The sequence below is a fragment of the Diceros bicornis genome, chromosome 18 (genome assembly GCF_020826845.1).
Source record: "Diceros bicornis minor isolate mBicDic1 chromosome 18, mDicBic1.mat.cur, whole genome shotgun sequence".
NCBI classification, from domain to species: Eukaryota; Metazoa; Chordata; class Mammalia; order Perissodactyla; family Rhinocerotidae; genus Diceros; species Diceros bicornis.
The window spans coordinates 6,350,806-6,376,203 of NC_080757.1; the positions used below are offsets into that span (position 1 = coordinate 6,350,806).

At 40.6% G+C, this 25,398-nt stretch overlaps 1 protein-coding gene across 1 annotated transcript in view; it reads right to left on the bottom strand.

Moving 5' to 3' along the window:
* The window catches only part of MYOCD (myocardin), a 92,052-nt gene that overhangs the window by 32,549 nt on the left and 34,105 nt on the right, over positions 1-25,398 (bottom strand). Inside the window, exons 2-5 of the mRNA XM_058559258.1 lie at positions 22,167-22,232; positions 12,360-12,415; positions 10,842-10,917; positions 7,944-8,105 (exon numbers count right to left, since the gene is read on the bottom strand). Of these exons, the coding sequence (XP_058415241.1) occupies positions 7,944-8,105; positions 10,842-10,917; positions 12,360-12,415; positions 22,167-22,232 (360 nt within the window). The remainder of the gene's footprint in view (positions 1-7,943; positions 8,106-10,841; positions 10,918-12,359; positions 12,416-22,166; positions 22,233-25,398) is intronic.

Below are 25,398 nucleotides of genomic sequence, written 5' to 3' on the forward strand. Positions count from 1 at the left end.
GCCAGCTGGGATTCTGTTTTACTCAAACAGAAGCCAGGCCTCGGGACAATAAACAGCTTCCTTGGTAGCTAAGGGATGCTCCTGTCAAGTGAAGAAACTACTCAGATGACCAGAGAAGGAATTAACAAGCTAGGAGGAGGCTCCCAGGGGTCTCAAAACTGAGGGATCACTAAGTATTAATGACCCACTCATAAGCTCAACAAGGCCATGCTAAACTCCAGGGTATAATTTCTGTTTTCATAAATCCTCACTCCCTGTAACATCATGTTTGTGGTATTCAGTATTCTATCCAGAGAGAGTGTGGCTGTTAGTGGTTGTGACATTGTGATTTATAATAAGAAATATATATTTGGTCTTCATTCCATGTCTTGCACCGAGCTCCTAAAACCTTCTGAGATTTCCTAAGTGAGGAGAACCACAAAGATATCTTTTGTTATGTTAACAAGGTGACTTTTGGACCCTACCTAACGGGAGGCTGGTTACCAGGAAAATCAGCTATGTGATTAGAGGGTTGGACCTTTCAGTCCCACCCCTGACCTCTGGGGAGGGGAGAGGGGCTGAAGATTAAGTCCAATCACCAATGGCCGATGGTTTAATCAATCTTGCCTATATAATGAAGCCCCAAAGGTCTGGGTTCAGAGAGCTTCTGGGTTGGTGAACAGGAGGAGATTTGGGGAGAGAGTTGTGCTCTGGAGAGAGCATAGAAGCTCCATGTCCCTTCCTCCGTACCTTGCCCTATGCATCTCTTCCATCTAGCCATTCCTGAGTTATGTCCTTTCATAATAAGCCGCTAATCTAGTAAGTAAACAAGTTTCCTGAGTTCTGTGAGCTGCTCTAGCAAATAAATCGAACCTACAGAGGCGGTCATGGGAACCTCTGATTTACAGCCAGTTGGTCAGAAGTACAGGCGACAACCTGGACTTGTGACTGGCTTCTGAAATAGAGGGTGGTTCTGTGGAACTGAGCCCTCTACCTGTGGGATCTGATGCTATTTCTGGGTAGATAGTGTCAGAATTGAGTTGAATTGTAGGACATTCAGCCAGCATCCTGAGAATTGTTTGGTGGTGTGAGGACCACCCCCCACCCCATACATACACGTTGAGATTGGGTGCTCAGACCCCTTTAGTGGTTTTCTGTGAAGAGGAAACAGAGAATCAGGTACATGCTCCTCTGAGATGTAGCCACAAGGAGGTCCAAGCCTTCTGCTGTGGAAGTCAAATCAGAAAGTCCCCTATTCCTCCACATTATGTCATTCTAGTATGATGTGCCTATGTTTCCTCCAGCTGGAATCTGTAAAATGCTACCTGACCCAGAAATAAACTTGCAGGCTGGATGTGAGATTGATGGCTGGCACACTAAATGAGAGGAAATTTGGGGGAAAAGACTTGTTGTGGCCGTTCAGCTGACTGCAAGATGGTGACATCTGGGAATGAGAAGAAAAATCCCAGAGTAGGGGCTGGTTCTCTGCCAAAAATGTCCTTCCCTGTGTTGGGAGAGGTTCTAGATTATTTTATTTTAGGGTTGAAGAATAGTTGGTCTTTAATAAAATCTGGAGAGAGGAAGACTATGACTGAGTATTCCACTCAGAGCTTGGCAGAAACAGACACACAGCTGCAGAGAGAGCTGGAAAATGTAAACACATCTGGAAAGGCACGTGGATAGAGGGGGTAAAATACACAGACGCCAGGAGAATGCTACACAGTAAACCACAACCCTGAGTCACCACTTCCCCAGGGAGATGATATGATCCCAAGAAGTGACAGATAGAAGAGGGGGCTGGATCATCGTCACCACTGGAAGGGCGACTCACAGTGCTATCTCTACAGCTGGCCTCTGAGCACCTCCTTCTGTCTTTATGACCTTTCATATGATGTCATCACCTTGCCTGTAACAACTCTTATGCACACTGAAAGGTTACTGCTAAAGAGGCCGATGCATGGGATGCTAACGGGTGCTCAATTCCCCATTACTGGTGCCCATTTCTGGACTTTCCTCAGATTAGGTCAACCTCTCTCCTCCACCTCTCTCTGTAGCCATTCCTTCTCTTTATTCTTCACAGATTCCCTGCCTCCATCTTAAATATTACTGTGCGAGAGCCTCCTAGCCCTCTTCTCCTTGTAAACATCCTCCATTCCTCCCAACCACCCTCTCCTGGGCACTCTGGATTCCTTGTATCCTGCACTACTTCTATTTTTACAGCCCTCATCACCCTTTATTATGATATATAATTATTTATTATGTCTTTGTTTGTTGTCTATGCCTCCCAGCTAGAATATAAGCTCTGTGGAAGCAGAAATCTCTGTATGTTTTGCTCACTGATATAGCCCCAGCACTTAGAATAGTGTCTGACATAGAAGATACTCCATGAATATTAAATGAAGAAATAACTGAATGAAAGGGCCATTTTACCTAGTTCATCAGTTTAAATTATCATCTACACTAGAGTCTCTCAAATCTATAGCTCTAGACCAATACTGTCTTCTAAATTCTAGTTCAAGAGAACCTACTGCTTACTTAATCCCTGCCCTTGGATTTCCTGTGGGCCTCTCAAGTCCAACAGTTGAAACAAGAATTCATCACCTCTTCCCAAATCTGTTCTTCTTCTCATAGTTCCGATCTTGATAAATGGCTGCCATTTACCCAGTTGCCCAGGAGAGAAACCCAGGTGTTATCTTGGACTCTTCCCTTTGTTTAAATTAATATAGTCTACTGATCATCTAATCATGCCAAATGAATCATCTCTCTGCTCCTCTTTTTTCCACACCCACTGCCATTCCTCTTGTTCAGGCTTTTGCTGATTCTCATCAGAGTCTCACAGCTTCCTAACAGAGCTCTCTGACTATTCCACTTCTCTTGAGTCCACTTCATACTGCTCCCAGAGGGATTTTTCTATCCCCACCTTGTTCATACACACACATAGCTCTGGCTCCCAGTAGAAACTCTTTGATTGGATCTCCACTGATTTATTATTATTACTATTTTAAATTATGTTCTCCCTCATTGGGGAACTAGAAAAGTGCTAATATTTGTCCCCTTAAGTGATGAGAGAAGTCTGAAACTCTCTGCTGCTTTTAAGACACAGTTCAAAATGCCTTTACAATCCGACCAGTGCTACCTCTCGATCCTTATTTCTCATCTCTATCCATCTCCTTTCAGGGCTCAGCTAAGCAGGATGCCCTGGTTAGGTACAGGCATATACATACCCGTTATGAATTTTATCTATTCCCTTCATAGGAATTATCACAAGGAATGATAGTTTTCTTATTCCATGCCTCTTTTCTTGCTGAAGTATAAAGTCCTTGAGGTCAGAAATGAGACAAATTCACTAACATGTCACCAGTGTCTAGTTAATTCTTTACAAAAATGTTTTAAATTGAATTCACCTTGAAAAAAAGCCCCATGAGATAGGCACTGTTATTGTTGGGATTTCAGAGAAGAGCAATTGAGGCACAGTGAGATTATATAACTCCATGGCTATGTGGCCAAAGTCACAGAGTCCAGCTTTGAAAACCAGGGTGATGGATCCCAAAGCTCCTGCTCCTTCAGGCAGCTTCACATCCTGTCCATTAGTTTTATAATAGCCCACATATTTATTGCTTTCTATCCATTTCCACTGACTGTGCTCCTGCTCATCCCCTGACTCCTCACCCGAATGGGTGCATATGTTTTGGTCATCCAGCTGCCTCCATCTCTCCCCCTGCACCTGAAGCCGATTAATATTCCTGACTCTTGGCTCTCCTCATGGATATTTTCCTGCTCAACAACGTTGCCTAAAAGCAAAATTAACAGGTTCAAGAAAAGACAAGAAACCAACAAAATTTATGAACAAATTCATGAACTGCTTCTTTGTAATAATAACCAATTAAAAAGAAAGACTTCTAGCAAGTGTAATGAAAAAGAGAGGGAGGAAGGGGGTGAATACGTGAATGACAACGTTTGTAATGAAAAATGGAGTATAACCCTTAGTTCAGAGAAGCTGAGAACAACTGTAAGCCAATATTTTATACAATTTTAGGGTAATAACTTTGAAATTCAGGAGGATAATAAGAATTTTTGGAAAAGTGTAAATCGTAAAAATTACCTTAAGGAGAAAATCTGAATACACAATTATGAACAAAACTAAAGAAAAGTTATCAAAGAACTACTCTTAAGAAAAGTACCGAGCCCCTGTGATTTCAATAGGCAATGGTTTCAAGCAACCGATCATTGTGACTGCATTTAAACATTTCCCAAACATGGAAAAATATGGAAAGACAATTATAACTTATTTTGTGAAGCATGTATAGCCTTGATATTTAAACCTGAGAAATATAAAACAACAACAACATAGACCAATATTATTTGTGAACATTGTAGCAGAGAGGAATAGCTATTCATCAAAATTCATGTTCCCCTTCCGTAGTGTGGAGATATTGCCGGCAAATCTTTGTTCAACCAGAAAACACCTTTCCCAGCCATATGTACTATTTTCACAATGGAATGAGAGTGGAAGAATGTGTTCATTTCTTGGTTGAGGCCTTTTAAATATGTGGGAGCACCTTTTCATTCACTCTTTCCCCTTCACTGGCTAGATTCAGAGGATGATGAGGCTCTAGGGCACAGCCTGGCAAATGATGGCCTGTGAGCCAGCTGTCTGTTTTTGTAAATAAAGTTTTATTGAAACGCAGCCATGCCCTTTGTTTAGAGATTGCCTCTGGCTCCTTCTGCACTACGAGGGCTGAGCTGAGTGGTTGTGACAGGCAGCTTAGACAGCTTAGCTTCTTTACTGTCTGGCCCTTTAAGAGAAAGTTGACCACCGCTGCTCCCGGGGATGGTGGAGCGGCGAGACTGAAGCCCCTGCGCCTGAAAGATTTGCCGTTAAGGAAGACCCTCCCCGGACCATTTATGAACAAGACATAAACTTCTATTGTTAAGCTGCTGAAATATTTTGGTTTGTTTAGCAGCTACACTATGCCAACTAATAGTAAAATAGATGCAAAATCTTAGATAAAATACTAGCAATTTTGAGAAAAATTTTTTTTTCCAGAAATGCAAGGCAATTAGGGAAGATAGCAATACCACATTACTAGGTGAAAGAAGAAAATCCATGTGATCATCTTTTCACGCATGTTGAAAGCATTTTAAAACTCAACATCCATCTTATAAACTACTCTTAGTTTAGGGATAGAGAAATACTTTCTTACAATATCTATCCACACCAAAAACTAATATCATATATAGAAAGGAATGATTAAAGAAATTCCTATTTATGATAGAAACAAAACAAAAATAAATGTTATCATCAACATAACATAGCAAAAAGCATAACATTTATATATAAGAATATAATACTGCTTTTGAAGCACCAGCAATGTACCAATAATAATATTCTGCTATGTAATATATTAATAATTATTAAATTATATAATAAAATATTTATTGCATAATATAAAGTAATATAAATTATGTGTTTTATATAATTCATACACATAATTTTCTGTGATATAAATCTACATATGATATAAATATTTTATATATGATAAAATGTATAAGATTTGTATGATATAGTATATTGTACTCTATAATTTATATAAACTCATATAATTTACAAATATAAATATATAATTTATAAATAAAACATGAAAATTAGCATTTGTGTTATGAATATACTGTATATAATTTTTAAATGATATTAATTATACAATATATTAATAAAACCATGATGTTGCTTTTCAAGTATCAGCCAGTGCATAAGGCAGAAAAAAAAAATGAAGCAGGAGGCAAATTTTCATTATTTGTAGACAAAATGACTGTGCACCTAGGCAATCTAAGTTAAACTGAGAAACTATTGGAACTCTTAAGAAAATCTTCAAAGTTACAAAATAAATGTGCAAAATTAATAGGCTTCCCATATGTTAGCAATAATTGATGTGACTTTACTTAAAAAAAAAAACTTACTAAGGGAAATAAAAGAAGACTTGAATAGGTGGAGAGAGAGACTGTAGTTCTACCTCAGAATAATTAACATATTTTGAAATCTGAATTCACCATAAGTTAATGTATAAATTCACTCCAATCCCAAACAAAATTCTAACGAGATTGAAATTGGCATATTTTAAATTTTCTGATTTTGAATTTCACCCAGCATATACATGTGAGAGTAGCCAAGAAACGTTAGAAAGATCAGACCAATGTAAAGAAACTCGTGAAGACAGATACTAAAACAAATTGTAAAATATATCGACAAAATTGTGGAAAAAATAAAATTAGACCTCTCTCTTAAACCATGCACTTAAATAATTTCATACACACTAAGGATTGAAATATAAACATGAAGTATATAAATGTTAGAAGACAGTATAGATGAATAATTCTATATTCTTGAGCTAAAAAATGTTTTTAATAAATGATAAATTAAGAAACCACAAAGAAAAAGATTAATAGATTTAACTATATAGAAATTAAAAACTGCTATAGGTGAAATAACACTGCACACATAAGGCAAAGAAGGAGCTGGTAGAAGGATGTGCAATACCTGTGACAGAAGGAAGATTAGCATTTTTTTCTTGTATATAAATAGCTTTTCAAAGCAGTAAGGGAAGAAAATGCCAGTAGAAGAGGAATAGCCATGAATTTCCAACGACACAAAATTGCACGGAAAAGCATTATCTCACCATAAGCCAAAGAATGCAAATTCAAATGAGATCTTTTGCCTATTGTATAAAAATCAATCATAAATTTACATGCATGGAATAGAGTGTTCTAAGAAATGATAAGAGATGCCAATGGAGATCTTTTCCTGTCCTAGACCTTTTCAGAGTAAAGATGGAGATAGTGCACGGTTGAGTAGGCTAGTCCAAGATCAAAGGCACAGGATAATTAGTGTGGAGGGAGAGAGTGAAGGAGAGGGAAAATCACAATGTGATATTTGACGGACACTGATGGGTGAGCACATTGTCTCTCCTAGAGTTGATATTTTTATATTTACACAGTCCAAATACAAATTCATGTGGCCTTTGAATGGTTGGGTGAGAGCAAGATCTTAGAATGTGGATAACACATTTGATGATAAATTTAAAAATGAACTTAGTGTTCAACAAAATGCCTTTATACATACTTTTTGACAATGTGTGGAAACATTTAAATGTGTATTGCTTATTACATATCAATAGTCCTCAGAGCTCTTTGTGGGCATAATTGGAAGAAAATATTTGCCTATGGGAATGTTAAGCTCCCCTTTCTTCCTTCTATCATAGTTTTCCCAGGTTCCACCCCAACACCTCTATGAATGAATTCAGTACGCTCAGGCTGTTTGAGTTTATTTGGTCTCAATTACTCCAAAAGTCTACAAAATGATTTTATACAGTTTACAATAGAATTAATCTTTGTGTGTCCTCCTTAAGTATTTGTAGTTCAACCTTTTAGCACACATGAGGGTTGTCAAAGAGTTTTCATGTGCTTGTATAACCCGAACCTCACACCCAAGATCCTACTAGTTGGGCCGAGTGGGTATTGTTATCTCCAACTCAGAGAGGTGAAGTGACTTGGGGAAGCCCCAACACCCAGCAGCCAAACTGGGCTTAGAGTTCAGGTCTTCTCATTCAGGTTCAGTGTTCTTTCCATTCTACCGGTCCACTTCCCTTTAAAAGAGGAAGGCTAAAGAGGGCCATGACTCCTAAGTGATGGAACCTTGTAGAGGAGACGTTTTGAGGATTACGTCAAGTGGGATTCTCAACCTGCTTGACTAAAACAAAGTGGTCTGTGTTAACCTGACCTTGGAGGGTGAGTAGATGGAGTATCTTCCTCAATCCCAGGACCTCTGGTTATTGGGAAAGTTCTGGGACAGCAACGCATAACATGTCTCTTGTCCAGTGAGAGACCTTCACCCGCAGGGCGCCAACATGTCAGAGCCATGGCCTCAGATCTCAGAGCACAGAAGGAAGCATGCCGTTTGTTCTCATTACCTTTTATGGCCTCTTTCACAGCAGAATCAACAGGGAGTATGTTCTTCTCCACCAGCTCCAGTGGCCCTGGCCGGAGAGCAATTTTTTCATTGAGATCATCTGCGAGTCGGGCTCTTTTCAGCTTCATCTGAGCAGTTGGAATAGACCTCTCTGCAGTGGAGGCTAAGGGGTTAAAATGAAAAGGATCAGTTCTAGAATTCGATTTTTTTTTTTTTGCATTTGTAACCAAAACATTGCGTCACATTGTGCTCTATCGTCCTAACAATTTTTCAATGCAATCATCATCATTTCACATGGATTAGCAGCAAAGACTAGACACTTCCAAATAAAGGCAAATAGACAGTCAGATGCATGGAAAAGTTAGAGAAACTTGCTTTGCGAGGATTTTTGAAAAAATGTGTAATTTGTCGGTTCTATAAGCAAGCAGTCCACAGGGCCCACGTTGCTTGCCGACCCTAGGCTACAGCATTTGGATGCACATCTCGTATATATGGTCCCTGGCACAGGCTGAGCTGCAGTAAATATTATCTATTACGATAATCAGTTGTAGTAGCGTGACTTCTCCAGGGTTTCATACTTGCTGATGCTGTGATACTGACCGATTCAAATGTCCCGGTCAGTTGTAAAAGAAAAAAAAAATTCCTTTGAAACAGTGATTTAATTAAACAGAGAGATTTATTTTTTTTTTTTTGGCTGAGGAAGACTGGCCCTGGGCTAACATCCATGCCCATCTTCCTCCACTTTTTATATGGGACGCCGCCACAGCATGGCTTGCCAAGCAGTGCATCGGTGCGCGACCTGGGATCCGAACCAGCGAACCCCAGGCTGTGGCAGTGATCCGAACCAGCGAACCCCAGGCTGCGGCAGTGGAGCGTGTGCACTTAACCGCTTGCGCCACCGGGCTGGCCCCTAAACAGAGAGATTTTTTAAATTGAGTTTATCCAACAGGCAGTTTTTCCTCATTTGGAGGGTGAGACAGGTCATTAACAGAGCCCTATATTCCTCTTTCGGTGAGGCCCTGACTTATTTCCCTGGAAGAACTTGGAGGAGAATCTAGTCACCCAGTTGGTGCTCTAATGCAGAACTGTAAGTTAAGATTCCATAAGAGTCTGTAGGTTTACTGTCAACTTTGCAAATTTAGAAGGTGAGATATTTACAGACAAGTTTCCCAGCCCCATTGTTCTATCATTATCAGTCTACTAACCCAGGCCTAGTGTCTGGTGGCTGATCTAGAAATCTCCATACAGGGGAGGTCTAGCGATGTCTAATTGTTGCAACAGGTCAGATTTATCTAGAAGCTGCATCTGCAAAACACTTGACCTGAGATGGAGAAAACATCAATGCTCCAAACCAAAGAATGGGAGTGCCTAAGCCTGAATCCTCTCCACACCACCCCTCAGGTCAGTGCAAGGCCTTTTTGCTAAACCCCCTGTCTCAGGGATCTTTCTGATCCATCCTGTGACCGAACACAGGATTAATCTTCAGAAAACACTCATTTCTTGCATCCTCCTGAAAGATGGTGCTCTTCATCCAAGTGTCTCAGTCCCGTTTTGCAAGCTCGCCACAAACTGAATCCACTCTCCTTCACGACCTGAGATTCTCCCCCAAAAACTACCACTCCAGCAAGCCTTGTCTTCTCCCGTCTGTCCTTCACGTCTTACTGAGCTCACCTTTTCACCTTTGTTTACTTAGCCTCTCCGCCCTGGAGTGCTTCCTACCTTCTCCCCACCACCAATATCCTACTCTTCTATCAGGTCTCCCCATAAAGGCTCTTGACTCCTCCTGCTCCTACCGGTCAAGAGCAGGCTCCCATTTGCCGTGTTTGCCTCTAGCAGTTACAGGCATCAGCCATTACTCTTATACTGCGGCTTCCAAAATTAGATGATGACCTCTTGGAGTGCAGGGGTCATTTTGTATCTAGCAGATTCTTGGTGTTCCAGGGCACTAATTCCCAATTTCTATTGGGGAGAAGAGAAGATTCCATGGGAATCACCAGAGACACGCAACTGAACTGGGGGCCACTGAGATTCACAGCCTGATATTTTAATTCAAGACCATAATGATGTAACACATAACATTTCCTATGTTTTTTTGATTATAGTATTGCCACATACTCATTGCCATAAGTGTGGAAAATGCTAAAAAAGTATACAAAAGAAAAAGCATCGGAAAACTCCCCACTTAGAGTCAACTGTTTTTAATAGGTGGGTGTCTGTCTTAATGATTTGTATTTATCGTTGGGGCTCTATTTTTTTATCACAGAATCTGACTGTAAATATAGTTTACGTTATGTTTTTTCTTCCCTGAATTTGACTGTAAATATAGTTTTGGTATCTGTTCTTTTCACTGAACATTGTCTTGTAAGCCTTTTCTCATTAAATCATTATTCCTTAAAACCTTTTTTGTAGTGGTTTCAAGGTATTCAATCATATGGATGATGCACAATTTATTCATCCAATCCTCTATTGTTGGGTATTTCACTGTTTTCCATGTTTCACCATCTAAAGTAATTCTATAATAAAGATCATTGTACATAAATCTTTGTATGTCTGATTCTTTTCTTTGGAAAAAATACCAGAAATTTATTACTAGGCTAAAAGGTGGACACATTTTAAAGGAATCTGATATATGTTGGACATTCCTTATGTGCTCAAAGAGAGTCAGAAAGTAGCACAGCTAAGATAGGAACCCAGGTCTGAGACCTTCTTAGCCATTACATGGTTTCCCAATTTGATTGTCTACATGGCCTAGAAGGAGTAGATGGCTGCTCAAAACTACCACTTTGTAATGGCAGAGGACTTGTTAAGAGGACTTAGCAACTGTACAGAGACAAAGAACTCTGGTAAAATAGCCCACCATTCGACGGGCATCCTGATTTATGATTTTGTGCAGCCTTACCTTGGAGTATGTGCATATTAACCAAGTCACCACGGTGGGACCTGTTTCTGACCTTGCGCTTCAGGGTGTCTTCAGTCTGTAAGCACAATCACAGAATAAATCCTGCTGTTAACCTCAGACAGTTGAATCACCTAGTTTTAACTTTAAAAGAAACCCAATTTCTCTCAAAGGGGAAAAGTATTCTTTTTATGACAAATGGAACATGCAAATATCTCTGGTCTCCTATGTTTGATGCAGGAACACTTACACAAGACTCTCCACTAATTTTAGGATGGAAAAATAAGTTAAATGGTGAAAAGCTGGGTCACATCAAACATCAAGGCTACAGATTTAAAGGCCAAGTAGGTACATATTAATAAAATATTCATAAAACTGTGATGATACTAAGCTGCTTGTATTATAATCAATTCTATTCCATTGCCTCTTAAAACAGCCACAAAATTACGTAGGGTCAGAGATGAAATGTAACCTGAGCCCATCTAATATAACACGACAACACACGCCCTCCTCCCATCATTTGCCTGAGTTCTCTCTTAGCACCTGTGAAAATGCAAAGCCTGCAAATTCAGACCCACTGTGAGTTGGAAGGACTCCTAGAGAGACATTATTTCCAGAGTCTCATCCTCTTCCTGGTGACGGAACTGTCTGTAGGGATGACACGAGCTGGGGCAGAGCCACAACGGGACGTCGGATCCCTGATTTCTGGTTGTGGGTTTTTATCCCACTCAATGGGATCTCCTATTTAGCCCCAGAGAGGGCTCTGGAGATCACTCCAGTTCTGTTAAAAGACAGTTATTCTCCAGGTAGTAGGCATCACAGCCTCTCATGAGTAACTCTAAAAGTTACAGAGCTCTGTTCCTTTCTCCACCCACAAACCAGTTGTGAGGCTAGACCTCTTAGACAGAGAAATCCCAGGAGAAAGATACCTCCTTTGCATTTCCTTCTCATTTAGAGTGCTGATGCTTGCTAAATAGTATTTACATGATTGATAAGTTCAGGTTGCAGAGAGACGCTATGAAGGTGCAGAATATATGCCAATATCCCCCCTGAAATGTTAAAAAAAAACCCCTAGAAACAGAAAGAGAAATAAACTCAATGCCTTTTGCCTTTAAGTAACTGCAAATAAACTTGGTATCCATAGGGCCTACTAAGGTAAGCCGCTGAAATGGATTTAAAAAAATCTGATTGTTGCTAAGAAAGGACTGTAATGACAGGCAAGGCAGCTTGTAAATCAACTTTCTTTCCCTTTTTAAAGTCTCTCTGATTTCTACCAAGTCCTTGCAGTGATCCACCCAACATCAGAAAGATTGGGGATATTTTTTTGAAAGCTAACGTAGTTGATCCCATTTCCACAGTTTTCAGTTCATGGGAGCAAGATTCCATATGGGGTGGGGGCAGGGACCAGCAAATTGGTTGAGTTTATTGTAGAAATTCTACCTGCTTCAGCCAAAGCTTAGCATGCAGAGATCCGCACCCTGGAACCTAAGTTCAGGAAGACGGCAGTTTGCAAAAAATTACCTTGTCACTATCCAAATGTTTCCTTTGCTCATGGAACTCAGTTGGACTTTTCAGTGCTGAAACAGAAAGACAAGACGTGAGCAGAGATGGGCTTAAGGGCACCGAGCAGCATCCCAGTATTTGCTGGTGCGCTTGCCGAGCTGTGCACAGTATGAACGTGATCGCCTTTATTAGGCCACAAGCAATTGAAGAGGAAAGGCCTGGAGGACACCAGCTTCCCTGAAGCCATAGGATACAGAGGAAGGCAGAATTTAGGCCTAAAACAGGAGGAACAGCAGAGGCAGAATATGCGACAGGAAGAGAAGTGGCAGAGACAGGGCATTCCAAGTTCCTGAAGAAATACAGGGGCCTGCGGAGAACTGGGGACAGAAGGAATGCTCTAGTTTGAGGGAGAGGGGTAGACTGGGATAACTTTGCTCTGCGCTTGAGTGCAAAAGTCTGGGTGGAGGCTGTGGTCTGTGAGGGAGGGGTCTCATATTGTGGGAAGGGGCTTGCACTTTGGATAAGGTATGTGGATGGTTGGTCAGGAACATGTAACTAAGGGTGTTGAGTGAGAAGGACAGAATTTTGAGACTTTGAGGGCTGGAAGGGACCTTGGAGATAGTGAAATACAACTCCAACCCTGAACCGAATGGGGAAACTGAGGTCCACAGAAACTGGTTGACTTGCCCAGGGTCACACAGTTAGGGCTGGGACCTGGGTCTCCTGACAACCTAACTTCTTTCAAAGTGTGATGTTCAAAATATTAACAACCAGTAGCCACAGGCACTGGTCCATCATAGCACACAGCAGCCATAAACAACCTGGACCAAATGCAGCCTCCATTCTTTCCACTGTTCACTGCTCCTCCCCCTCACTATGTCACAGCACCTCTTCATGATGATTTAGCAAACTCTGTTGACTTAGCAAAGAAGTAGAACATCATTCAGCAAAATTCTACATTTTTTATTACTTTTCCTGCTCCCCTGGAACAATGTCAATCAGGAGCCACAAAGAGTCGCTTTTCATTATAAGTAATGAGGTTGATCAGAGGTTACAGAATTGCACTGAATATTTTTCTGAATTGTAAGTCTGGACAAGTGGAATCACATGATCCAGAATTCTAATATTACTCCAACAGATGTCCCCTCTTAGGCTGTAGGCAATGAAATATCCTTCTAAACTTTGGCCAGCACAAAAAATTTGGTTTCTGGCCAGACTGGCTCTTGGGGCCATGTGTGTGTGGTGTGTGTCGGTATGTGTGCCTCATTCAGTCCTTCAGATCATGCTAAATATGAGCACAGTTTTTAAAAGGACTTGCTGGATCTCCAGCAAGCTCTGCTGTAGCCCTGGAGGCTGGTCGGCCATGTTATCCTCTACTGAGGACACTCTTGGGAAGCCTCTAAGGCAAGCTCTCTCTAAACCTCCTTGCCTCACCCCAGCATTAGCAATGTTGACCAAAGGAACGTGCAGAACAGCCCCAGCTGGCTGCCTTGTGCCCAGTATACTGGACAAGCACACTTCTCCTCACTTTGAGCAGAGATTAAAAGGCTTCCTTTCTATAGGAAAAAGAAATTGAACATGTTGCTTGAATATCACATTTCCCATTGATATAACACCAGTTTCTGTTTGCTGCTTTCACTCTTAAAATGGGCTTCTTTGTAAAACTGGCCATTTCAAATGGTCCTTCCCCTCCGCCCCCCACACATTTGTCCTTACTTAGTGGCTCTGAGAAATCATCTGCAGACATGTGCAGTTCTACTGCGTTGCTCAAGCATTTTCTCTGATTTGAGTCTGGTCGCCATCCTTAGTAAGGAGGCTTACGTTTTCCACCATTTAATCACAGTTGCAATTTATATTGATGGAGCTCTGAAAGCAACTCCCATTTCTCCAGGCAACCAGATCCTACAAGTCTGCTTGAAGTCCACTGGGCCCTGGTGAAGCCATACAATCACAACAGATAGGTCTTCACCTCTGTCCTACAGGCTGGTGAACATCTAATTAGGTATTATATATTGACGTGGCTTAACCACTTACATAATCTGGAAAAGGAATTGATTGTAGTGTGGCCTTATTAAGCGGTTAAAAAGAATAACACATCCTTTTCCTTAAGAAGCAACCCTAAGGGAATGGTACGAATCTATTGAGATATCACTTACATTCCATCTCGATTGGTTTTAATTGGACTTAGAACTTAGGAGGAATTTATTCGGTTCTCTTGTCCCTGAGGCTCTGTAATGCTTATTAGCGGAGATTATTAATCGTTCTAAGAAATATTGTGTTTCCTGTATCTTAGTTTTTTAGAGCTATAATTCCTTACTTCTTGGTGTTAACAACTCCCCTGTGAAACGATTCACATAGCCTAGTTCTCCAATGCCAGGAACACAAAGGTCTTCTGGAACCTTCTACCACAAGGTGGGAGAAGCTATGTCTGTTTAGCAAGAACTTGGGGAGAAAGCCAAAGAGGTCTGCACGCACACTGCATTTTACCACACGCTGTTCTCCTCAGGGCTTAAGGGATGTTATATGGGTATTAGCTTGAGGTCACGCTGGAAAACTACCCTGCCATGGCCCTGGGATTGACATTAGCCTTTTCTGTGACTCCTGAGAATCTGGGTTTGAACCACCTTCCCTAAGGGCCAGCAAAAGCCATAATGCACCCCACCCCGCAGGTTGACTTTTTAGAAAATACATAAAGGCTCTCCTTTGCTGCCAGCCCTGGGAATATCACATGGCAAAATTTTATATGTAAGGGACATTGACATTTAAGATTGAAAAGGAATTTGAATTTCTAAATTAAAAAAAAATAAGTCCATGTGATTTCAAATTAAAATATGCTTGTAAATTCAGTCAGCCACACATCTAACTCATTCCCCCTGGAGGAAGATTAATCACTTCTCACAAGGGAATTCACGTTCTCGCCTCAGAATTTAGTTACGGGCTGTTCCTATTTCTGGCCCACAGCTCCAGCTACTTTGGGTCAGCTGTGTGTATAAACATTTGCTTACTTAGAGCTCAGAAAAAGATCCCAAGGTAAGAACAGGCCGCCTACAGTCCCCTGTTCTTGCCTCTAACCTCATGCCGCCAACGGGAGCCCAGAAAAAGGAGAAAATAAGCTGCGGGGCCACTGAGAAATCAGTTAAGGGGAGGGACCTGGCTCTAGCACAGGGTAGAGGGCCTAGTATTGGTGCAGTTCTGGCAACAGAGGCAGGGCTGTGCCTGACGTCTTTCATGGAGTGGCTCACTCCTAGGCTGGGAGGGAGAGAATCCAGCTCCTTCAGTACTATGGATAAGCACCAAGAGGCAGAATCAAAGAGCCAGTGTCCCGGGGCGGCAACTAGAGCAGTGGTTCTCAAAGTGTGGCCCCCAGACCAGCATCTTCAGCATCACTTGGAAACTTGTCAGAAATGCCAATTCCCAGGCTCCACCCCAGACCTACAGGATTCCACACGCTGGGGGGGGGACCCAGCGATCTGTGTTTTAACAAGCCCTCCCAGTGATTCTGATGCAAAAGTTTGAGAACCACTGCTCTGGAGTTTACAAGGCCAGTGGGTCCTTACTCCCAAAAAGTGAGTAACGGATTTCTAGGACTGATATTTAGCATTTCAAAAAGCTGAAGAAAAAGAGTATGTTTGCCCAGGGAAATGCGGCTTAGGTAATGGAACTGTCACCTTTCGTTGTTGTTGCCTAGGATCATAACAACTTGGTTTAGTAATTGGTTGTTCTCATCAAAAAGCACTGGCTGGTAAGTTTAAATGCCATTATTTAATCAAAAACAGATGTATGGACTAATAATTCATAAATATAGAGTTCTTTGGAGGGAAGACAAAACTATTTCAAACATAGGATCTATGGCAGTGAGGAGTATAATCAAAGAAGTCTTGGGTGACTAAAATTTGGGAACCATCCATTTGGGCTCTGTCCTTGCTTTGCTGTCTATTTTTGGTATAACCTTAACCAAGTCAGATAGTCTTCCCGGGCTCTCAGTTTCCCAAGTACAAAATGGGCTTGTCCTCTCTTGGCCTCGCTTTTAAAGACAAATTGGATCATGAATATTTTTCTTCCAAGCAAACGGGATGCGTAAGTGATAATGCCCCGGAAATTATATTCTCTCTTTAGGTGGCGATACATCAGTACCCAAATGATAGTCTTAGGGGTGTGCAAATAGTGCATTTTCCCAGTGTAGCTTTGTAATACTTAACACCTGGCTTGCACACTTGGAGAATTTGAGGGAACATACATGAATATTTTGGAATTTCTCAGAAGAAGAATACAAAGACAAATGCAAAAAGTATGCCTGTACTTACTGGTTTACTAGTTTCTACGGAACAAGGAACCAGAAAATTGAAGGAAAGGGGGGTGGGGAAGAAGGAATTTAGGATTGTTGACCCAAATGGGCTTGCCGAGAAAAAACCAGGATGCCTTTTCCTATCTCTAAATCGGAGATGTTAGAAAGAAGGGAAGAGGTGGACAGATGAAAACCCTTGTGCCGTGTTCTGCTCAAACAGCCAACAGTGTGTGGAGGGTGCTACAGGGAGAAGCCAAGTCAGATGAATGCACTGAGGAAAGGCAGGAAGACTTTGCCCAGTCAACTTCTCAAAACTATCATGAAGCTGCCTGTGGTGTGGGTGCAGGAAGTGCCCCAGTCATTCTTCTTGCTATTCAGGAGAAGGATCACAGAATTCGGGGATTTACCAAGGCTTTGCGGTAAGTATGTGGCTGCTGTGGCTTGGATTAGTCTGCAAAACAAATAAAGGCAGCACCATTCATAGACAGCTCATCGTATCTTTAAATCCGTTTACATCGATCAGATCATGGAACCAAGCTGCCCAGACTTGCATTCCGGCCAGAGGCAGCTTTCTCTAAGTCTCTGTGCAGAAGTCACAGCCTCTCTGGGCCCGGGGTCCTCCACAATCCATGCCAGTTCTCTAATCTCGTTCTCTATGTTCCAAGAGAATAAATTAAGTGTTCCTCCTCTTTCCCCTGGGCTCGTCTAGATTAGCCCCACTTTGATAGCAGAGGGAGAGGGAAAGGGAAAGTAATTTCTTTCCTTCAATCCTCCCAGATACTCCCACGTAGTGGTGTGACGTTGTTCAATATTGTTAATGGGGACAATTAAGCAGGGGCGATTTGGAGCCCCTTCTAGGCTGTGAAACAGAATTCAATTCTGACTCCTCTGTGTTCCATATGGCCTTCCTCACAGCAGAAGGTCAAAATATTTACTGAATTGCCCTATGACCATTGATTGCATCTCGTCCACACAGCTGACCATCCTTCTGCACTAAGGCTTCTGAAGTGGTTGGAATAAAATGGTGTTGTTTAAGATTCTACCCAGGAGAGTGATGCCCAAGGAAAAGAATTGTAGTGGAGAAAATTTGCCTGAGAAATGATGAACAGATCCAAGCCCCGGAGGTCTACAAGGGGAGGAGGTTGGGCTCTGTCCTGAAGTCACGAGAAAACAGAGAACCTTGAAGTCCTCTTGCAACCTTGAGCCTGAAAGGGAGGGGCAGTGAAGCCACTCCTTTTGAATTCTAGTTAATGATGGCAAAGCAGGCAATTTGAAATTTCCATTTTGAGATTCAGATGTGAGATTTTGGAAAGAAGTCCAAACAATAAATTCTTAAGCTAATATTTCTAAGTTAACTTAGGATATTTTATGACTATTTTGAAAATGTAAATTCCACAATTGATATTAAAAATGTGAAAGCAATCTTGGAATCTGGCCTGGGCACATGCTCTTGGCCCGAGGACAGTTTCCCACTGTTTAAAGTTGTTCTAGGGGTTCTGGGCTGGCCTCAACCCTGCTCTTCTTGACTACATTCAAGGAACAATGCCTTTAAATTCATTCAAAGCACCTGAAGGGGAAAACTCCTAAACCCCTAATATATACAAGTAAGAAACAAATAAATGCTTAAGAGAAATGATTAAGGGGGTTATAAAAGAGAATTTGTCCCTGGTTGCTGTGGACAGCGTGTTACTCATCAGCAACTTCAAAACCTGTGGGATGCATGGCCAAGAAGAAGGAAGGAATTAAATTCAATCCATTTGGAACTAGTTTCACTAGTTGACTGAAAATTACACATGGTTCAGTTCATTGGAGTCAGTGTGGGGAGAAACCTTGTAATTTAATCATCAATTTGGTGTGCAACTGAAGTGAGATCTGCCATACAGCCAACTCTGTGGAATTTTTCATTCACTCTTGGTCACAGTGAGGCATACCTTATGATGTAGAACCTGAAGCCATTTCATTAAAACCATTGGTTTTCCTTGGTATTTTCACACATATATATTTTTTATTTTCCCAAATTCCAACTGAATTTTTTGGCCACAAATGCTTGATGATAGAAACTTAAGTAAGTGCTTTTAAATTTCAAGTGATTTCCTTTGAGAAATATTTGAGAAAAGAGCCATCAGTAGACACAGGTTCGGGCCTCAGGTCTGCCACAATAGGAGGGGATTGCATTTTTTTGCAATGGACAGTACCCTTGGAATTTAACCTAATATAAAACTCAAGACTAACTCTGCCGAAGGATGAGTGTTTCTGTTGACCAGCTAAAAGCAGTAGTGCTATACAATAATAACATAAGGAAAATTAACAACTCATTTGCACATGAGCTTGCAATTTAGGCAATTTATGACAAGTTTTAAAATTTGGGGGGAGGATTGCAATTATTTCAAATTTTATGGATAACGTGAAATTGTATTAATAATTTTATGGTGCATACATTTAAAATCTGACAGTTCAAGTTTGCAGAAAATAGGACCACATTGGCACCTGGCTTTGGGACATCTGGACAATCTCTTATGCCTCTTTAACCTCAGTTTCACAAAAATTAAAGACAATGGAGCTTGGATGAGGTCAGGGGTTTTCAAACTCTACTTTGAAAAGAACCAGCTCTCTGGGTGGATAATCAGAGGGCGTCTAGGCAGGATGAGGGGGCTGAGTGAATGAGACCCCCGACCCTGTTTCAGCCAGTACATATATACACACTATGTCTTTAACAATTAAAAAATAATTGAAAATCATGGAAATAGATGATCTCTAATGACTATTGACTTTTCTTCCCTCCACTCTACCCCCTTCCTTTCTCCTTTCTTCTTTCCTTCTGCTTCAAAAAATGCAAATAATGGAATGAAGAAATAAAAAGCCTTCTTATGGAACATAACAAATTCCACCTTGAATTATACTTATATGTATTTCTTATCACCTTTCCCCCTAAAATCTTGAGTCTCCCCAAAGGACTGTCTTGCTCATTGTCATCCCTACAGTGCCGGCATACTACTGTGCCTACAGTCTGGTTCATAATAAAATTTGTTGAATTCGGTTGAACAGAAAGGACCCAGGGACTATTGGCTCCTCTTTCCTTCTCCCAATCGGCTGCATTTATACATGTTCCCTTAGGTGCCTGAGTAAGCACATGGCGCTTTGCGCAGCATTTAGATTGCATGTTTCATCTCTGATGGGCTTGAAGAGGCCAACCATCTCTCCCCCCAGGCTCTCAGCAAGTGAAGAGATTCGTCCTGGGTCTAGCTTTCTGAGAAGAGCTAAGTAGTCAGAGTCTCTCTGGGCCTGCAGTGTATGCCTGCTGTGGCTTTGACATTTTTCCACAGCAGAATCCACACTCTTGGAGAGCTTGGTTGAGAGGAGGTGGCTGAAGACTGGACAAAACTGATGACGCTTAATTAACCTTTATCTTTTTGCTCAATTGGGAAGAAAAAATCATTTCATTACTCATAGGACTTTTTTCCAGTAATTTTCTTAATGATACAATGGACTAGGGATGCAAATTTTCTGTCAAGCAGTATTTCATTAACGAGTACACTATTTGTTTTTGGAAAGCCTGGAGAACAAAATATTATATTCCTATTGGGCCCTACTCCACAAACGGACATTTAATTTACCCAACTTACATAGAGGTCTTATTTAAAAATGTATCATGGGGCCGGCCCCGTGGCTTGGCGGTTGAGTGTGCGCGCTCCGCTGCTGGCGGCCTGGGTTCGGATCCTGGGCGCGCACCGACGCACTGCTTCTCCGGCCATGCTGAGGCCACGTCGCACATACAGCAACTAGAAGGATGTGCAACTACAACATACAACTATCTACTGGGGCTTTGGAGGAAAAAAGGAGGAGGATTGGCAATAGATGTTAGCTCAGGGCCGGTCTTCCTCAGCAAAAAGAGGGGGATTGGCATGGACGTTAGCTCAGGGCTGATCTTCCTCACAAAAAAAATAAATAAATAAAATAAAAATAAAAATAAAAATGTATTACAAGGTTCATTCTTATCTTTATTGGGTGTTTTTACTGACTCCCGGAGATTTAATCCCATAAACCTCAAAAAAAAATTTTTATTATCCAAATGTCAGGTGCAAGACCCAGGTTCAGAGTATCTAAGCACATGGCTGGAAGCTTAAATCAGTTATGAACAGCCAGAGCTGACTGAAAGGTACTGGGTCTGCTTACTCCATTTGCCTTTCCAGAATTAAGGGAAAGAAACACCAGTGAAAGGAAAGATTATTTTAGTACTACTCAAATCGATGTGCTCATCATATATCTGAGGGCACATGGTATAGACTGTGGTCCACTGAGAGGATCCTGGCAGATCTACACTTGTCTACCGTCCACTCTTAGTGAATAATTGTTCTAGATAATGGTAAACAAGTTAGATTCTACACATTTGCAAGAGGATTCAGGAAAAAGGATTCAGGATTCAGGTCAGCTTTGAGTGGAAGGCATTTATCTGCAGATCTTGGGTCTCTCCCATGTTTCTAGCACCTCCACTGGTGGGCTGACTAAGGTGTAATAGTTGTACATATTGTTTAAGCAGCCTTTAAATTGCAGGTGAGCTCTTTCTTTTGTGCTTAGTAAATCTCTAAAAACGTTGTTCCACTCTAAGGTCACCTGCTATTTACTGTTTGTACGGCTTAGCCATTAACAAAGAGCTATTTTCAAATGACAAAAGATAAGGCCTGAAAAATTCTTAGTTTTGTTCTGGCTCTGAAGCACAGACCATACTCAACATTTTCAGAAATTGGGTCATAGGGCTCCAATCTTACTAACCACAGGACAATTTATCAAGGGCAAACTTATGCTTGTTGCATACTAAACTCTCAAGTAACAGTCACGACAGGGACCTGGATTTCTGCAAGAGTCATTATGAATCTTGATTTTTAAATTTTGTCAGAGGAGGAAGCTAGAAAGTGTAACTTAAAGGAGCTTCAATGTAAGTGCATTCATCCAGGGCACCCTTTTCCCTATTTCTATAGATAATCAAGAGTTAGCTTTAATTGCTAAATTGGTAGGAAATTTCAAACCTATCTTCTAAAAGATAAGATAATTATTCTTCTTTGATTCAAAATATGGCCAGTAATTCAATATTATACCATTTATGCCAGAATGGTGTTGCTACTCAGTATTCCAGAAAGGAAGCACGTGACGATATTCAATTAATTGTGGACGCAAGGACTGAAACTGAGGAGGTGAGAAAAAGATGATGTGACTGATGCTTCTGGAATGAATAGTGATAATATCCAATTCTGAAAGTAGGAGAGGGTGAGGGATGCCCATAGTTAATTGTGTTTACTCTAAAAACAAACCCACCACGTTCAAATTTTAGGTACAATCTATATCATTAAAGGGAAGCCCTTGCAGGTGAGTAGCATTTGGGGCAAAGCATTCAAGGTCTGGGATTTCTGTTGACACAGATTCCATGAGAATCTTGGGAGACATTATATGGGCTTAGACTAAATGACCTCTTAGGTGCTTTCCAGCTCCCAAATCTCATGGTCCCATGGTGATATACCAATAAATAAGAGAATGCGGTTACTCACGTGGTATTATGCCTTGGTTAGCCAGTTGTTCCTGGGTCCTTCTCTGTTGAAGTCGTAACTGCAAAACTTAGAAAAAGAAGTGTTAGTTTGCGAGTTGGGCTAAATATAGCTACAATAGCTTATACTTGCATCATACTATTTTTACATAGCTCTTCCTATTTTATTTCTAGAACAGTCTGGAAAGTTTGTGTGAAGTACGTTTTTATTTCCGTTGTAGACATAGAGAAAGAAGGATGAGAGAAGCTGAGGGAGTTGCAGGGTTTTGCAGCAAGTAGGTAACAAACTGGGATTAGAACTCTTGTCTCCTCTTTGAAGTGAACATTATTTTTCCAGCACCATGTTCTCTCTCTCTCCCTACTATACCACTTGGGAGATGAAGACCATCAAATTCTGCTGGAAATTTGCCCATGATCTCAAAAGGAGAGAGAGAGTGAAGAAAGCATAGACTTTGGAGTCTCACCTGGGTTCAAATCCTTTCTCTACGCCCTCCATAGGTGGGTAAATCTGGGCAAGTTGCTTAACCTCTCTGACCCTCAGTTTCCTCATTTGTAAGTGGAAACTATGTCTACCTTGGAGGACTGCTATAAAGTTTGATAAAACAATGTATGCAGGTGGCTTAGCAGAGTTCCTGGCACATAATAAGTCATCAATAAATGGTAGTATTATGAGAATCTGGAATCCATCTGGAAATTCAAACAAGGGCTATCAGAGTCATTTTTTGCTTAGAAAAATTAAAACATTGTAAATTGTCAAAACTATATATTATAAAAATGTATGTTATTACCCTTATCACATATACTTTATATGTGATATAAACTTATATTATTATATATATATATAACATATACTTAAAGACATATAAGTACTAAAATATACGTATATATTTAAATTATGAGTGTAGCATTTGTGATTTTCTCCTTCTCCTCACCCTCGCCCCCTAAAAAATTCTATCTTTGGACATTTAGTCTCTTCCTCATGGATATTCCATTTTCTCAGGGAGATTCTGAGTTTGCCATCTTGGTTCCTGAGTTTAAGTTGCTCAGAATAGGATAAAAAGAGCAGAAGTTTGCAAAGAGACGGATTAGTTTAATCAGCTTAAAATGAAAAGAGAGAACAAGAAGTGCTTTTATGAAAAGAAAATTAGAGCAGAGAGAAGAGGTACAAAAATGAAAAGACTATGTGGGCTGACTTTCAAGTTTATTTAGTATTTCAGAGTGAGGGTTCAGAGCAAATGCAGTCATAAGATAAACTGACAGAGTAATGGAGAAAGACATTTTAAAAAGTGTTGCTATGGGTTTTGAATTGGATTCTCACCAACCTTCTTTGGGAGAGACTAATGTTGTTGAAATGCTTTTAATTACTTTTGGTTGCTAGACTGTGCTTCACTGAATAACCTCATACGAATCCTTGTTAGGACTGGACAACAAAGAGGACTAAATTATTTTACTTTGTGAATAAATGAAAATGATATGAGAGTTTGTTATTTAAGCCCTCCTTCAGACAAACTTCCCACTAATAAAAACTGTAAACTCTGAAAAAAATATAAAAATAACTACCTGAGGATTCTGAATGGTAAACAAAATCAGGCAGAGTGTAGAGGGGAGTTGAAACTCAGAGAAGCGACTTGCACGGGAGTTAGTTTCCCACTTAGGGGAAAACTGAGAGTGACCTGTAGTCACGAAGTGGTGGGTCACAGGAAACTAAAACTCCAATAGAAAACCTACTCATCTTTCTGGCCAAAGAAATCAGGGAACAGTACTCAGACACCATGGCTGACCACCAGAGACTGAGGGGGAAAGCATGCAGGGGAGAGAGCTGGAGAAGGAAGGGATCCCCTAACTGTGTGTATGAACCTCCACACGTTTCCAGTTGATCGCTTAATGATGTTTCTATGGGACAGACTCAAAGCAGCATAGCAAAGTTTTAAAATAAAACTGAAATTTGAACATCTGTGCACATAGGTAAGACAGAGCTTAAAGTTTGAATCCACCTGGGTTAACTGTGTACTAACACAAAAAACATAAGCCTTCTTCAGAGAATTGTAGAACTCAGATTCTATGTAATATAAGACTCATAATGTTCATGATACAATCCAAAATTGCTTCATACACAAAGAACTAGAAAAATGTGACTCATTCTAAATGGAAAAGACAATTTACTGATGCTACCCTTGAGATGGCCCAGATTTTGGAATTATCAGACAAGAACTTTAGTTATTTTCAGCTATGTGCAATGAAGTAAAAGAAAACATACTTGAAATGAGTGAAAAGATAGGAAATCTCAGCAGCAAAATAGAACACAGAAAGAAACCAAATGAAAATGTTAAAATGTAACCATAGAATATCTGAAAATAAAAGTTCACTGAATGAAGTTAATAGAAAAATGAATATCAGAGGAATGAATTGATAAACTTGAAGATAGACCAAGCTGAAGAGGAGAGAGAAAAACGATGGAAAAAACTGACAGAGCCTCAGGGACCTGTGCCACAATATCAAAAAGTCTAACATCAGATAATTAGAATCCCAGAAAGAATGCAGAGAAATAAATAATGGACCCCAAATTCCCAAACTTGCTGAGAGACATAAATTCACAGATTCAAAAAGTTCAACAAACCCCAAACCAGACATATTCACAGAAAACCACACTTAGATACATCATAATCCAAAGGCTGAAAACAAAAGATAAAGAGAAAATCTTGGAGGTAGCTAAGGAAAAACAACACATTATAAAGAAGGGAAACATTGATTTGAATAACCGTAGACTTCCCATCAGAAACCATGGAAGCCAGAAGATAAAACAAAAACAAAAATAGGAGCCAGCCTGGTGGTGTAGCAGTTAGGTGCATGTGCTCTGCTTCAGCAGCCTGGGGTTTGCAGGTTCGGATCCTGGGTGCGCACCAACGGACCGCTTGTCAAACCATGCTGTGGCTGCGTCCCACACATAAAGCAGAGGAAGATGGGCACAGATGTTGGCTCAGGGCCAATTTTCCTCAGTAAAAAGAGGAGGATTGGCAACAGATGTTACCTCAGGGCTGATCTTCCTCACAAAACAAAACAAAAATAAAAATACAACACAACACAAAACAAAAAACCTGTCAACCCATAATAAAAAATAAAAGAATAAAAGTGAAATAAAGATATGTTCAAGTAAAGGAAAAATAAGATAATTTGTTGCCAGCAGACTTCACTACAAGAAATGCTTAAGGAAATTCTTCAGGTTGAAGGGGTATGAT